This window comes from Heteronotia binoei, chromosome 11 (assembly GCF_032191835.1).
Source record: "Heteronotia binoei isolate CCM8104 ecotype False Entrance Well chromosome 11, APGP_CSIRO_Hbin_v1, whole genome shotgun sequence".
Classification (NCBI taxonomy): domain Eukaryota; kingdom Metazoa; phylum Chordata; class Lepidosauria; order Squamata; family Gekkonidae; genus Heteronotia; species Heteronotia binoei.
Window position 1 is genome coordinate 55,716,121 of NC_083233.1, and position 16,225 is coordinate 55,732,345.

The 16,225-nt window shown below is 43.6% G+C and overlaps 1 protein-coding gene across 1 annotated transcript in view; it reads left to right on the top strand.

Moving 5' to 3' along the window:
• The window catches only part of GCN1 (GCN1 activator of EIF2AK4), a 66,904-nt gene that overhangs the window by 15,869 nt on the left and 34,810 nt on the right, over positions 1-16,225 (top strand). Inside the window, exons 16-27 of the mRNA XM_060250400.1 lie at positions 1,763-1,855; positions 2,452-2,527; positions 3,881-4,040; positions 6,282-6,471; positions 6,587-6,711; positions 7,310-7,488; positions 7,877-7,970; positions 8,907-9,020; positions 11,096-11,294; positions 12,555-12,713; positions 13,773-13,954; positions 15,091-15,171. Coding sequence (XP_060106383.1) covers positions 1,763-1,855; positions 2,452-2,527; positions 3,881-4,040; positions 6,282-6,471; positions 6,587-6,711; positions 7,310-7,488; positions 7,877-7,970; positions 8,907-9,020; positions 11,096-11,294; positions 12,555-12,713; positions 13,773-13,954; positions 15,091-15,171 — 1,652 coding nt within the window. The remainder of the gene's footprint in view (positions 1-1,762; positions 1,856-2,451; positions 2,528-3,880; positions 4,041-6,281; positions 6,472-6,586; positions 6,712-7,309; positions 7,489-7,876; positions 7,971-8,906; positions 9,021-11,095; positions 11,295-12,554; positions 12,714-13,772; positions 13,955-15,090; positions 15,172-16,225) is intronic.

The following is a 16,225-nucleotide window of genomic DNA, read 5'->3' on the forward strand; positions in this document are numbered from 1 at the left end:
ATAGATACAGGCTTCAGATTTTCATTAAAACTATGCAGGTTAGTACTGGTTGGAAAATGCTAAGGGGTAAACCTTTTTATAGTCTGGTGTGCAGGACTGCCAGTTCTGGGTTCCTTCCTTTTGAAAGGATAAATGAAACAACTGTTATCCATTTCTTAGAGAACTATAGGACAGTTCTACAATAAATGCTGACCTTAAATGCAGATCCATATACAATCGTGTTAAGCAGAGAGGAAAGTACATAGTCTCTGGAACGTTACATCCTTATTGGACCAGAATTACATCATGGAATTTTGATCACAAGCATGCTCTTTAACCAATACCTCTGCAGTGTTGAAATGCTTTAATGCTTTGATAATTTGCCGCCTTGGGGACCCTATTGAGTGGACAGGGGACACATAAATGCTTTTAAATAAATGTGCTATGGATAGCATGTGATTGGAGAGAGGAGTGTCTGCTCTTGAGCAATGGAGTTCATTCCTCTTGCAGGCTTTGTAAAAGCCTAAATTGGGCTGTGTATGAAAACACTTCCAGACTTTTTTATTTGACCTGTTAAGCTTCAGGTGGGTGTGAATTTCGTGCTCTGAAATAATTTTGCGCCAAAGTGACACACATTTTACAACAAGAAAAGCAAACTCCTGCAAACACCCATTTAAATTAGGCCAGTGAGGGAGGGTGCTTGTTTGGGTAAATCAAAGGGTTTTTAATCTTAGTTAATAAAAGGTATCAGTTTTAAGATAGATAGATAGATAGATAGATAGATGAATTTATTGTCATTGTTCTCAACAAAAAGAGAGCAACGAAATGAGGTGCTCTTCCACAAACATACCAACACATCAAACACACATATTCATAAACCATTTAAATACATCTGAAACCATTAAACCATTTAAACCATTAAAACCATTTAAATACATCTAAAACGGATAAACATTCATAAAACCATTAAAACCATTTAAACCATTAAATAAACATTCATAAAACCATTAAACATTCATAAAACCATTAAAACCATTTAAACCATTAAATACATAAAAACATTCATAAAACCATTAAACATTCATAAAACCATTAAAACCATTTAAACCATTAAATACATAAAACCATTAAAACCATTTAAACCATTAAATACATCTAAAACAGATAATCCTTCATAACCCTGCATTTAACCTAACCACAGCACTTGGATAGAAACTGTCCTTAAATCTGTTTGTCCTAGCCTTCAACACTCTATATCGTCTACCTGACGGTAAGATCTCAAAAAGCAAATGGCCCAGATGTGTATGGTCCCTTAGGATCATTTGTATCTTAGGATCATTTGTATCTTCCTTTTACATGCCATATTATACAGATCCACCAATGAGGGGAGAGAACATCCACAAATCTTTTGTGCTCTTCTCGTCACTCTTTGGAGCACCCTTCTCTCTGCTTCCGTGCAGCTCCCAAACCACGCGCAGAGGCAATAAGATAAAATGCTCTCAATGGAACTACGATAAAAGGCAACCAGCAGACTCCCTGACAGTTGTAGTGATCTTAAGAGTCTTAAGTAGTATAGTCGTTGCTGGGCCTTTTTCTCTAGAGCTAAAGTATTTGCCCCCCATGTTAGATCCTGTTTCATGGTAATTCCCAGAAACTCAGTTTTAATATGGAATAGTAAGAAGTACCCCAATTGACAAGAGCAGCCTGGTCTGCCAGAGATCCTTGCAAAGGACTCTCTTCTTGTCTTGCTCACACAACACTCTTCCCTTACTTTGCTTCTCAGAAAACAAACTAAATAGCTTCTGGCAACTGATTCTGGATGAGAAAAAGCAGATTTTCACTTCAGAGAAATTCCTGCAATCTGCATCTGAAGAAGGTGAGTTGTAATATTTCAGAAGTTGCCCTCAGATTTCCTTTTGTCATGTGATTGTATCTCCATCTTCCTCTGCTTGGGGCATGCTATAGTTGGGTGAAACTATAAGTTTAAAGGATGGGGCAAAGTGAAAGATCTCTCCAATCCTTTGTTTCAAGCATACTTGTACAGTGGATTAAGACACCCATCCCCCTTTGATTTAAAAGGCTTATTAACCACAAGCTTTCCCATGGCTTCTTTTCTGGGCAAAAACTGCACACTTGTTTAGGTCACCCATCAGCTTGACCCACATGTCATCTGTGCTTTGAATGCTGAAGCTCCCAAAAGACCTCTGCATACCTGAAGAACCTTACTTCTCAATGTCTTAAAAGATCTTTCCAAGAAAATGCATTGCCTCTCTTGTGTGATGCTCAGCAGCCACAGGCTAGGAAGTTGTCCTTAAAAAAACAGAAGCAAACTGAAACTTGCTCATTTAAAGTTTTGAGAAGTAACATGAACATTTGGATTTTTAGGAAGACAGATTCTGTGGTCCTGTGGCAACATGTAACACTTGCAGCCCTGGCCAAACCCACATCATTCTATGTTGTTGTTTTCTGCAGCAATGTGTACTGTCCTGCAGCTGACAGAGCGCCTCCTCTTGGACCATGAGCATCGGCTGCCTGGTGCTAAAGTCCAGTATGTATTGTTTGGTTTGCTTTCCCTTCAGTCCAATACCTTTATGGTGGCCTAAGGAAAGGGGTTTATTTACTTGAGAATTTGTAACTCTGCTCTTGTCTCCGTTAGGAACTCAGAATATCTTACAAAATTAAAAACAGTGCAATACACAAGTTCCTGGGCTAGATGTGAATCTGCTACTCTTTGAATCTTGCCCTTTAAGCTTACACATCTGTCCATGATCAGACTGAATGCTTTCAAATGCAGGAGTAATAGATGCTTAGCTCTGATCTCATCTGTTTGCTGTACAGGTGTTTTCTGCTTTCTTTCTTCACTAGAAATGCTTCTGGTTGCACTCAGGATTATTCCTCAGGCTGGTATAGGAAGCCCAAATACCTGGCAAGAGGGGGGGGGGATATTTTTTCCCCTATTGCCACCAGTCATGGAATGCTACAGAAAGAAATGTGTCTATGGCTATATTTCTTGATTCAGGACTCTGAACAGGAATCCGTTTGTGCTAACATCCCTGTGATGGAAAGGTAGCCCTTTCCTTGCTCCCCCAAAATAGTAGTGCAGTGTCGAGGAATTTCCAGGGCATGTATAGAAAGCTATGTAAAAAAAAAATGGCAGCAATTTAGTTCAAGCAAAAGCAGAAGATTATTTGAGTACAAAAAAGGAAGTGGATGAGTGGTGGTAGAATTAGTATAGCTCTAACTGAGAAGCCATGAAGAATGCAGATAAAACTCACAAAGGCAAGAAGGAAACAAGAATATAAATCATTTAGCTAACTGGATGTATTTCCTAATAGTGTTGGCCATGGGTCGGGTCTCTTCCCTAGTCAGAACAGCACATGGATTAAATCACTGAACTGAACAAAACAAAACAAAGAACAGTGGCTGGGAGCTCTTTTTATAGGTAATTTGAAACCTGGAGCCTAGACATCTCAGTGTCTTAATTCAAGTGGGAAACAAGGGGAGTTCTTCCCCTCATGCAATCGTATGAGGGTTTATGGCCAATCTAGAGGTGTAGGGGAGACCATGCACAGGTAATTCTGTTGACAGGCCAGGCTTATTATGTACCTGTCAGAATGGTCAGATTATGGGAGGAGTATGACAGTCTTTCCAGACAGTAATATAACTCCCTTCCTGACTGAACCTTCCTACCAGCACCCTGGGGGTTTGGGCAACAGAGACACCTTCGGCACAGAAGGAAGGAGGGTTTAAGGGAGGGATAAGGAGCTTGGGCAGCATAAACTTGAACTGAGCTTTTTAAGTGAAGACACTGTCAAAACTACAACCAGGATCCTTTTTTCACTTGGCCGTTCTGCCAGCCATCTGCCCCTTCCCCTTGCTACCTTGTGCTCTCTCGTTTCAGACAGTATCACAAAGCCTTGGCCGCAGTCCTTCTCAGTCGGCCGTGGTGTGTCCGGAGGCTTGCCCAACAGACTGCAAGAAAGCTCTTGGCCTTGCCTGGAGGTTTCAAGTTGGCTTACGGGCTCTTAGAAGAGCTGAAAGCAGTTCTCAGTTCTCATAAGGTAAATGTTCCCTGGTCTAGCTGGAAGTTTAATGTTTCTCCAGCTTCTTGGACTTGCTGTGCAGGATGGGTCGGTTAACTGGAAGTGGCAAGATAATGTTAGCAGGGCTGCAGTGTTTAATCAATGTTCATTCACTGAGGCCTGGAAAATGCTGAGCCCCACCTTTAAGTCCCAGGAACTCTTTGCAAGAAGTTGACATCATGGTCACATGACAGGAAGACAAGGAGCCAGAGTTATGGCCTCACTGGTTTCCATATAACAAAAACAGAAACACGGTTTAAAGTGTAAATGCAATACGAATGACAACTGTGTGGCAAAAAATAATCGAATGCTTATTATTGTAAGAAGATTGTACTTGTAACAACAATCATTCATACATCAGTGACAATAAATAATGTCATAAGAACTCATGTGTCAGTCTCTTACACATATAGTCATAGTCCATATTAGGAAAAACACCTCATGAGTCATCTGAGAAATCTTGCCAGCAAGTCCTCCGTGAGACATTTGAAGCAGAAGTAGAAGCAAAGGCACTGGTTTTGGTATTTAAACCTTCTTCAGCCAGAGGCTTGGCATGCTGATATAATAAATAAACTCAAAATTGCTATATCAGCATGTCACGGAGGATTTGCTGGCAGGATTTCTCAGACGACTCATGAGGTGTTTTTTTAGTATGGACTATGAATATATGAATAAGATATGTGAATTGTTATGACATTGTATTGTCATTGATGTATGAATGATTGTTGTTACAAATGCAATCTTGTTATAATAACGACTTGGCATTAGATTATTTTTTTGCCACACAAGTCCTCACTGGTGTCCAGGCAAGAACCATTCACAGCAGACAGAGCGTCAATTTATGCATGATCTTTTTCATGTGTTTCCCCATAGTCAGCCAGCAGCTGTGGGGAACTGCTTTTTTTTAAAAAGAAAAGACGAGGGCCCAAACAGATTTGGAATGATGCCGCAGAAAGAGGGAAGAAGGGTTCCTGCCTCCCCCCTCTAGCAGTTTTCTTAAACAATAACCACACTGGAGGGGGGGTGTAATTTTGCTGCTCCATGGAGAGTATCCCCCCCCCCAGCATAGTTTTGCATGAGGTAACTGCCTGAGGGGGGAGTCTGCTGGTGGTGTGTGGTTGCAGGGAATGTGAAAATGCTTGGAGAAAGGTAATGTATAGTTTGGCTCAAAGAGAGCTAGGGAAATAAAGTATAAACCCAGTATCCAAAACTGTAGTATAGTCAGAAGCAAGCCAAGGGGCAGAGTCCTGAAGGAAGCCTCTACATCAATGTGTGACCTTTTCTCACTATCCTCAGTATATATGCTAAGGAACAGGACATCTAGTAGCCCTTGCTCTCTAAGCGTGTGCACCAGCAGCAGGTCCTTTCAGAAAGCGGCAACCACAAGTACGAGGGCTTTGCAGCCCAGATACTGAGGCCTTGTGACCCATTTGAGGCTCTGACCCAAGGGTTGAAGACAAGTGAGTAACAGGAATTGATTTGCCCCCAGTTAATTAGGCAGTAGATGATTTGTAATAGAAATCCATATAAAGTGGTAAAAAGCAAGCTTTGTTTTAGAAGTTGCATTCCCTGCTCTCTTAGCAAAGGAGGATTGGGGGTCCCTTCCCCACCACCTCCCCATGTGTTCTTTCCCTACTCATGAACCACCCACATAGAATTATGGAATTGGAATGATCATACCGTGTCACAAATTTTGTTAGTCTTTAAGGTGCTCACTTCTCCGGGTACAGCTAGCGTGTGAATCCGTCTATCCTTATATCTTGGAGAGTGGAGTGATTTCAGATGCCAAATGACAATTGAAGGTGATTGATGGTAGAAGGCATGATTGGATTAGGCGTCACATGCAGAGGGGTAGTAGGCATGGAGAAATCAGCATTGGTAATGGGCTATATCTGAAGAAGTGAGCTGTGACTAACGAAAGCTCCTCCCCTGCCACAAATGTTGTTAGTCTTTAAGGTGCTCCTGGACTCTTGCTCTTTTCTACTGCTCCAGACAGACTAACATGGCTACCTGTCTTGATGCATCATACTCGCTCAACCTCCACCTTCTGCTGCACTGTATTTTTCCTTCCTATCTCTATCCTGTTATGCCCTCTCTGCACCCAAGGGGTTTAGGGGCTCCATTTTTAGGAGTGGTACCTCCCCCCAGCTCATACACTGCAGTAGCAGTGGTCCTTGTGTCATTCCACGAGGCCTTAAACTGGCTCTTGTCCTCCCCAAGGTGCTTCCAGCCGAGGCGCTGGTGACAGAGTCTGGGGAACTGTCTGAACAGGGGAGAACATACATCCCCCCTCGAGTCCTTCGGGAGATGTTGTGCGTGGTCTCGTGCGTGGCAGGGCTGGATGCAGATCCTGAGGAGAAGGAGCAGCTGGCCTTGGAGATGCTACTTGTAAGCAATCATCCTTCCTTAGGTGAGTTTTTTGGGAAACTGCCATTGGACGTGGGCTTGTCTTGTCTTCTCAGAGGCCAGGGTGGGTGTGCATTGGAATCTCCTCTAAGTCACTTTTAGCCATTTCTCTCTTCCAGTGGCAGGGCAGTCTGGTCTATGGCCAGCCCTCCTGATCAAGATGAAGCTCAGCCCCGAAGATTTCGTCACCAAACATCTAGGGAACATTTTTGACCGAATCGTGGCTCAAAGACCCATGAATAAGGTAACCAGTTTCATTCTTTGGGAATGGTTTCCAGGGATATCTTTGAGCAAGCATGTGTTTGGGAGTGGGACGGCTGGGAAGGTATGAGGCTACCTCAGGATGAGGGAGACTATTGCTCTTTCTAGGTCAGTCATATGGTGAAACATGCTGTAGCTCTTCAGAGCCTTGAGCAAGAGTCTTCCCGTTTGAGCTATCAGAATTTGGATCTGTGGATGTATAGCATGTGCCCTGGATGGCCCCTCTCCAAATGACTCCCTGCTGCATTTCAGTAAATAGATTTTGACTTCAAAAATCTGCTTCTAAATAAGCAGTAGTGCCTGCTGCACTGGGAACCACAGCTCCATTGCTACCCCAAGACGAGCAAAACCCAAGCAAGTTATGCAGAATACTTTAACCTGCAGTCTTACTCTGCAGGATAAGAAATACCTTGATGCATATTTACACAAGGGTGAAGTATGTAGCTCCTTGTGGTTTGTTGTTCTGTAGAATTGTAATGTTTTTCCCCTGAGGGCACTCAGCCCTGGGCACTAGCACGCTGAAATGGTACTGCATTATGGAATTGTGATGGGAGTTTTAATCTACCTCTTTTCTTTGATAGTCCTCTCTGAATGCAGTGGGCTTGCTCTCCACCCTGTCTCCTGGCAGGGTGCTCCCTCAAGTGATCAGCACTATTTCCACCTCTCTGGAAAACCCCGCTCTGGGTCAGGTGACGCTAGAGGAGTTTGCCATCATGAAGACCCCTGAAGGGGAGCTGTATGACAAATCCATCTTGCAAAGGTGAAAAATGGATTAAATTATTGCAACTTTAGCCATCTTATGTATAATTGAAACTGATGTATGATACGATGTAACTGGGATTGATAGAATTTATAGCACCTATTTTTATTTATTTTAATTAATTTTTGTAACTGTACCATATTTAAAGTATTGTTTATCTGTTTTAACTAAATCATGGCGCGCCATGTCTGTGAGCCGCCCTGAGCCCGCCTTTTGGCGGGGGAGGGCGGGATATAAGAATAAAATTTGATTTGATTTGATGTGTAACATTTTTGGGGTGTTCAGAGACGTTACTGTGCCAAGGGGTGGGTGGATGAGTGACTGTAGCAGAATTGATTTTTTGAAATTGCTCCTGTAGTTCATGTTCCTCTGTATTTTTCTGTGTCAGTGCACAACAAGATAGCCTGAAAAAGGCCAACATGAAACGGGAGAACAAGGCCTATTCTTTCAAGGAACAGATCATTGAGCTGGAGCTGAAGGAGGTGAGGCTTTATGTGCTGCAGAAATTAACGGAGAGCTGATTTGTTAGATGTTTAGACCACCCTTCCCCTTACTTGGGGCTCAGGGTGTAGGGTGGTGTACAACTTTCAAAATAACAAACATAGTCAAATTTAAAAATGTTAAAAACAGTAAAACAATTTCAGTGACAATTTCAGATAATGTCTGAGTCAGTTTGCTTTTCCCTAAGGGGGAATGAGCAGAAGAACATAAGAGAATCCATGTTTGATCAGGCCAATGGCCCATCCAGTCCAACACTCTGTGTCACACAGTGGCCAATATATGTGTGTGTGTGTATATACATACACACACACACACACACACACACACACACACATATATATATATATATATATATATATATATATATATATATATATATATATATATATATATATATATATATATATATATATAGCACAGGCAGTCTTTGAAGCTTGTTATCTTTGCTCTCTTAAGTCTGAGCACCGACTTTGGGTGGCTTTGTGAAAACAACAAATAACCTGAGAGGTGGAAAGACAAACAGAGATAAAACAGTAGTTGAAGAACAGTGGAATGCAATGGTTTCCAAGATGCCATGATTGTATATGATCCAAATTTATTAGGCGTTTTCACTAAGTACAGGTGGAGTGTGATCCAGGGAGGAGTCATTAATATGTTCCAGGAATGGGTTAATTCCAGTGGGTGGCTGTGCTTCTACTGCATGGGAAAAGCCCAGGGCTAGCAGTAAGCCCCTTAGGGCCCCAGGCTACTCCCAACAAGCCCCGTAAGGCACCAGATTCTCCCCAAACACATTTTGCTGCTGCATCCACCTTAGGCCTGTCTTTAAGTCTCCTTTTGTTTCTCATGCTTATTCATGAGATTCACATTTCTGAAGGTGGTTTCCCTATTAACAAAATAACTTGACTGGTCTTCTGCAGGAGATAAAGAAGAAGAAAGGGATTAAGGAAGAGGTCCAGCTCACAAGCAAGCAGAAGGAGATGCTGAATGCCCAGTTGGAAAAAGAATCCCGTACCAGGAAGGAACTGAAAGAGGCAAGTGGGGACAGAGTTGGCCTAACCCAGACCCTGGTTGGGCATTCACAATTCCAGCAAAATGCTTGCTGTGATGACAGGCAGAATAGGTTCAGAAAGGATCTCTGTGCTGCAAGGATACCTGGGGATTGTGGTGTCTCTGCATGTTTTGTTAACAGATGTGTTGCATTCCCCCACTTCACTGTCAGGTTGGACAGCAGATTCATCCCTCACTGCAATTGTGTCGCTAATGTAGTGCTTTATTTTTCTTGGGGAAGTAAAAGAGTCAGGAGAAGCACTTGGTTGACCTCCCAATTTCCTCCAGTTGACTTCCTGCCCTTGGCAAATTGCATAGAAGGAATCCTTCACATAATCCTCTCCTGGATTTTGTTTCTTCATCATTCTGGAGAGAATGATGTTGGTTTAGATGAAGGCTTGAGACTGTTACAGTAGGAAGGGGAAAGTGGTGTCTTCCCTTGCTTGGAACTCGTTAGACCAAAGGTTCCTTGGAAAGTCCGCTGGTAACCAGCTGCTATCACTCAGGTCCTTCTGAGAACCTGTAGACTGACCTGCTGAGGGTAGTCTTCTAGCACAGTAGTAGAGCAATAACAATAATTTATAACCAATCTTTGCAGTCTAGCAAAGTCATGGGGGAGATATTAAGAGAAATATCTCATCGCAATAGATTGATCTAAGCAAAGCAAAAAAAAAGTATTTATACAAGGGTTTATCATAAAAGAAAGGGGAAAAGGGGAAAGGTAGTTGGATCTAAAGGGGGTCGAAAAGGCAAAACAGAATACAAAGAAAAGCACATAGCAACAACAGCACAGATATATTAAAATGAAAAGCAATACAGCTGAACTTACTAAGCTAAAGTTACATTACCTATGCTGTAGATGACTTCTTAGAGCATATGCAAAGTTTGTTGCAGTAACTAGAAGTCAAAGGAGTCCATAACTCCTTCCCAACTTCCTGTGGACCCAGTTTCGCTGGAGACTAAAAACAAGGGAAAATCCCAGATGCCCATATATATTTATGCTAAATTAAGTTGGACCTAAACCAGCCTCCCTTCCAAGAATGACAAACTGATTTCTCCAATCCTGTGCAAATCGCCGCCTCTGATGTCAGAGGCTCCTTTTATTGATCAGAGCCATATACAATGTAGCCCCACCTTCGTCAAGCACCTGGCAATGGCACTTAAGCTTAGCAAGCTTTAGGATTTCTGTCACAGGAGCGCAGGAACACAGGCAGGCACCCCATTCCTGTCAGTGATAGCTGAATGTTTCCACCCAGCACCTGGGTTGTAGAAATGGGGCAGGAACTAGGGCTGCCAATCTCCAGGTGGGGTTAGGGGATCCCCCGGTTTGGAGGCCCTCCCCCTGCTTCAAGGCTGTCTGAAAGTGGTGGAGGGAGGGAAATGTCTGCTGGGCATTCCATTATTCCCTATGGAGTCTAATTCCCATAGGGTATAATGGAGAATTTATCTGTGGGTATCTGGGGCTTGGGGTGAGGGCTGTTTTTTGAGGTAGAGGCACCAAATTTGCAGCATAGCATCCGGTACCTCTCCTCAAAACATCCTCCAAGTTTCAAAAAGATTGGACCAGGGGGTCCAGTTCTATGAACCCCAAAAGAAGGTGCCCCTACCCTTCATTATTTCCAATGGAGGGAAGGCATTTAAAAGGTGTGCAGTCCCTTTAACTGTGATGGCCAGAACTCACATTGGAATTCAGTTCTGCTTGTCACATCCTTACTCCTGGCCGCACTCCCAGAGTGCCCTGATATTCCTTGAATTGGACCTGGCAACCCTACCAGGAACTCATGGGGTGATCTTGGGTCCAGTTATACTGTCCCAGCCTAGCTTACCTCATGAGATGATGTAAAGATAAAATGTGAAATAAGCAACGATGTATGCTGCTGTGAGTTCTTTGGGGGAAGGACAGGATAAAAATGTATGCCATGGGACTCTTTGATGGTTTGTTCTGTGTTTGCCCTGACAAAATACAGGAGTGCATTTATGTGTATGTTCTCATTCAGAACATGCTGGCTTTCTCTTTAGATCATGTTTCGAAAGTAACCTCTGTTGTGTCTTCTTGCAGCTCGATGATGAATTGGAATTCATGTTGGGTCTTCTAGATGCCGTTCTAAAGAGGAACCCACCTGGTCTCTCTCAGTACATCCCTGCTCTCGTTGGCTCCTTCCTGCCTCTCTTAAAATCACCATTGGCTGCTCCACGGATTAAGACCCCTTTCCTTTCTTTGGCGTCTTGTGTGATGCCTGCTCACTTGAAGACTTTTGGTTAGTGTTGATAAAGCTTCGGTTTTATTAAACTACGGTACTTTTCCCAAGAGGCTCAAAATGGCTTACATGAAATAAAGCTCACTAGAATGTTATCATGAAAAACTAACAGGGCATATGACTTAACAGCAATTAAGACATCAATGTTGTCTGCAGATTTTCGTTTAGAATAAGAAAGCTGCTAAGGTGGGCCCTACTTGACAGCCAGTGTTTTAACAGGAGCCTTGCTGTGATCTGAGCAAGGGCAAAAAAGGCCAGCTGCGTTAGTTTTGCAGCATGAGCAGAGCCAGAGAAAAGGCAAAATCCTGTCCCTGCACACAAAGCATAGCAAGGCTGCCCATCAATCACCTCTGCCTCCTGCTGCTGCTCCATAGGGAGTGGGAGAAAAACAGGAGCAACAATTGCATCTGTTGGTGCTGTGACATCACTTTCTGCTGTGTAACCCAGGCGACATTGTCTCATTGGTTACACAGCAGGATGTGGCACTGCAACATCAGTGGATGCCATTTGGGTAAGCCCCACCCTCCATAGTGCTTTGGGGTTGCCAGCCCTTGACTGGCAATTTATAGCAGGAGTAATGTTTTTATGGTGGTGCTCTGCAGACGTGTTCATAAGAGTAAAGGGGCAGAAACCTTGACGTGTGAAGTCTCCTCTCCACTCATCCACCTTGGCTCCAGTATGCATCTGCACTCCCATCCCTGAAGTTATTGATCACATAGTCTGTGTGCCAAACAAAACAAGTCAGCTGGCCACTTATGGTCCAAGCTCAGCCCGCAAGCATTGTTTTCTCCCTGGAGGGAGCAGCTATGTAGGCAGAGCTCTGAGTTGTGTGTTTAGCCCCCTGCTGATAAGAGGGAGTTCCTTGTTTTCACCTAGAGGAAAAGAGTACCCTGAGCTGCTAAGTACCCTCTCACATAGCTTTCTAAACCTTTCACATAACTTTCATAACCTGAGTACCCTCTCTCATAACTTTTGTTTCAGCTGGTGCCTTTCTTGAAGAGGTCTCTTGTCTTCTTCCCCAACCCTGTTCTGGCCCCCAAGAATAAAAATGGCCCCACTGCATTTTAAAAGAAAGTCAAGAATATGGAGCTTTAACCAAATGTGCCAGAGCACAGTTTGTGTTCTTTATTCAGTGGTACTGCCACAGCAGTGCAGCTTTCTAACATTCTTTTGTTGTTGTTGGCTTCTTGTCTGCATCTGTAAGACTACCCTTGCAGCAAGCCAAATCCCAAGATCCTGCTGTTCTTCCCCTTTTTGCAGGGACCTTAGTGAGTCATGTGACTCTGCGGTTGATGAAGCCGGAGTGTGATTTGGAAGAATCCTGGTGCCAGGAAGACCTGCCCACTGCTGTCCATCGAGTGGTTAACTTGCTTCATGCAAACACTGTTCCTGGCCGGATGAGCAAGGGGGAGGCAGCTGGTGAGGCAACTTTCAGATTCTTCAATTTGTGGAAACTTTGCTTTCATCTCTTGAGTCTTTTTTGTTTGCTTGCTTGCTTTCAACTGAAACAGAAAAAGATCCTCCACGTGCTAGTCAAGCCCCAAACTTTGTTACAGAGGTAGCTTTGGCCTTGTCTATACATTCAGCAGATTGAGGCAGTACCATCCGGGGGTGGCAGAGTGCTCCTCATCACTTGTGACTATAGGTGGCAGATCTCAAAGGGAGCTGACTTTTCTAGACCAGAACATTGGTCTTTCTAGCTTGGTATTGTGTGGTCTCAGTCTTCCCTTTGAACTGAGTTAGTGTGAGCTAGCTCACAGTTTTTTAATCTCCAGCTCACACATTTTTGGCTTAGCTCAGGAAAAGTGGCTCCAGAGCAAACTAATTTATGCAGTAGCCAAATGGCTAACTCACAGCTTTAATGCCAGTAGCTCACAAAGTAGAATTTTTGAGGGATTCTGGAGGGATGGTGGCTCAGTGGTAGAGCATCTGCTTGGGAAGCAGAAGGTCCCAGGTTCAATCCCTGGCATCTCCAAAAAAGGGTCCAGGCAAATAGGTGTGAAAAACCTCAGCTTGAGACCCTGGAGAGCCGTTGCCAGTCTGAGAAGACAATACTGACTTTGATAGACCAAAGGTCTGATTCAGTATAAGGCAGCTTCATATGTTCAATTTTTGCTCGCAAGACTCCACAGCTTAGAGGGAGTATTGTTAGTGGACTGATCATCACTGGCTTTCCAATGGACCCAGACAGAGAAGGGCCTTTCCAAACACCTGCTCCATGGGATCGTTTATGTGAAGAAGGCATGGATTGAGCCTGAGGCCTTCTGCTTGCAAAGCCAAATGAACCATGGTCCTGCCCTTCATTTTGAATGGTTCCTCAACATGAAAGACAACTAGCTTAGTGAGGAGAGGGCTAGGTTAAAACTGTTGTCCTTGCCCAGCACTCTGATGCAACAAGCCAAAGCATTCTGCCTGCCCCACAGCATGTGTGGAAGCTGCTTTCCTCACTGACATTTCTTGGTTTTCTTCTCCTTGCAGGCCCTGTACCATTATCGGCTCCAGCATTTTCCTTAGTTTTTCCTCTTCTAAAGATGGTGCTGCTGGAAACTCCCAATGATAGTGAAGAGAAAGAAGAACTTCTGGTCAAGGTTCTGCAGACCATCACAGTGCATGCACAGCTTCGGTCATCTACAAATAACCAGAGTTTGCTGGTTGATGAGGTTAGAGTTGGTTCTGTCTTCCAGAAATGTGCAGAGGCATCTTTACCCTTTTTTGTGCTTTTGAAACCTTCTCGTTCCCGCAGGCTCTGAGTGAGTCCTGGTAAACAGAATGTTAACCAACGTATGATAAACAGAAACCATTATTAAACATATGGTTAAAAAAGGTAAACCAAAAATATGTGAAGTTTGGGAAAGAAAATCTAAAATGGGAAACTTACTGGTCTGCACACTCACTCTCTTTCCCATCTGGCACTTCTTGGTTTGAGAGCTACTCCCAGGCCTCCTCCAGCATCATGGTCCCCAATCATCTTCTTCCTAAGTTATTGTCATTCAGGCACACCAGGGCACTTTTAAATTCTTCCCCATCCATTTGACCGGCTTGGATGACCTGACCTCTTCAAAGCTTAAAGAGGGTCAGCCCTGATTAGTACTCGGATGGGAGATGGCTAAGGAAGTCCAGGAATGCTACGCAGAGGCGGGCAGTGGCAAACCACCTCAGCCTAATCACTTGTCTCAAAAATCCTACAGGGTGTCTGTAAGTTGGCTGCGACCAGATGGCAAAAAAGTCCTTTTGATTTCCTTGACTTATACCCCAGAGAGTTCTTTCTTCCTCCCTTTTTTGTATATATATATATATATTGCTTATGGAGGGAAATACAATAGTTGCCATGATAGAGGTTTACAAGATAATGCATGGGATGGAGAAAGTAGAGAAAGAAGTACTTTTCTCCCTTTCTCACAATACGAGAACTCGTGGGCATTCGATGAAATTGCTGAGCAGACAGGTTAAAACGGATAAAAGGAAGTACTTCTTCACCCAAAGGGTGATTAACATGTGGAATTCACTGCCACAGGAGGTGGTGGCGGCCACAAGCATGGCCACCTTCAAGAGGGGGTTAGATAAAAATATGAAGCAGAGGTCCATCAGTGGCTATTAGCCACAGTGTGTATGTGTGTGTGTATATATATATATGTTCTTATGTTAAGTCCCAGGTCCTGGACAGAGGAGCACTTAACTTTGAATGCGAGCTGTCTGTTCCCTGTGGGTTGTGCTACTGCTCTCAGTAATAAGATGAAGGCATTTTCATGACAAATGTTCATGCTTTGCTTTTTTGTGTTTTTTCAATGCTCGTCAGAACGGTCCTGAGTTACTGCCTCGTACAGATATGCTGCTGCTCCTGACTAAAGTGATTGGAACCGGCTCTCCACGATTGCAGGTGAATTGGCCAGTTATTTCAGTGTAGGTATGGCCAACAGGTAGCCTGTGGGTCAAATGCAGGCTATCGGAGTTACTGCCCCTTTGTCCCTGATGACCTCACTAATGTTTTCGAATTGTTAGCAATAGGAATTCTGTACTTCTAACACTACATAATATCTCTTTTGGATGTTCTGTGAGCACAAGCATTCCACTCACTGGGAAGCCCTTTCTGCAATGTGGTGCCAACTTCATCATGGAGTTGGCCCCTTCCAGCCCTTGTCTGGGACTATGGAGAAGTGCTCAGGATTATAGACATTGGCCATCCCAGTTCTAGTGCATGGATGGCCCTGTGGTGCTGAGTAGTTGTGCACTTGGCCAATAACTCCAGAAATATCTGTTAGGCAGGGTAGGGAGGACTTCTTCATGAGACCTTGGGGGAATCAGATGCCATTCTTAAACAGGCAGTACTTGGCAAGGTGGCTAGTTGCCCACCGTTAATGTACTTCATAATCCATTAATTAGAATAGGGATAGTCAAGCTGTGACTTGGGAGCCACATGCAGCTTTTTCACACATATTATGTGTCTCACAGAGGTTGAGGAGGAACTTAATGCGGGCTTACTCTCAAATAAGTGTGCTTAGCATCAGGACCTCAGTCAGCCTCTGAGTGCCATGTGTGAATTGGGAAGGAGAGGGAAATGGGCAGGCTTGCAAGCTCTTCTCCACCACAGAGGTTGCCTGGAGGTCGCCTGGAGACCTAGAACAGGGGAAGAAAGCACAAGAGCCAAGGGAGCCACTAGAAGGAGGGGTGGAATTAGAGTGCTGTGCATGGTTCCACCTTAATTTCATAGCTCTTGTTGGAGTTGTTATTTACAGTGATTTATATGGTACAGGTGTGTTTTCTTTTCCCACAAAAAATAATTCCCTAACCTTTCCCTATGCTGGTCTTATGGGGACCGTTATGTCCAGCTTTTGTTTTTTTAAAAATCTCCTTCTAGTGTGGTCATGTTGTAAAGTGCATACATATGTATTTTATCTTTCTGTGCAAAGGAAGTATTAAGAGTTTTAATAAAG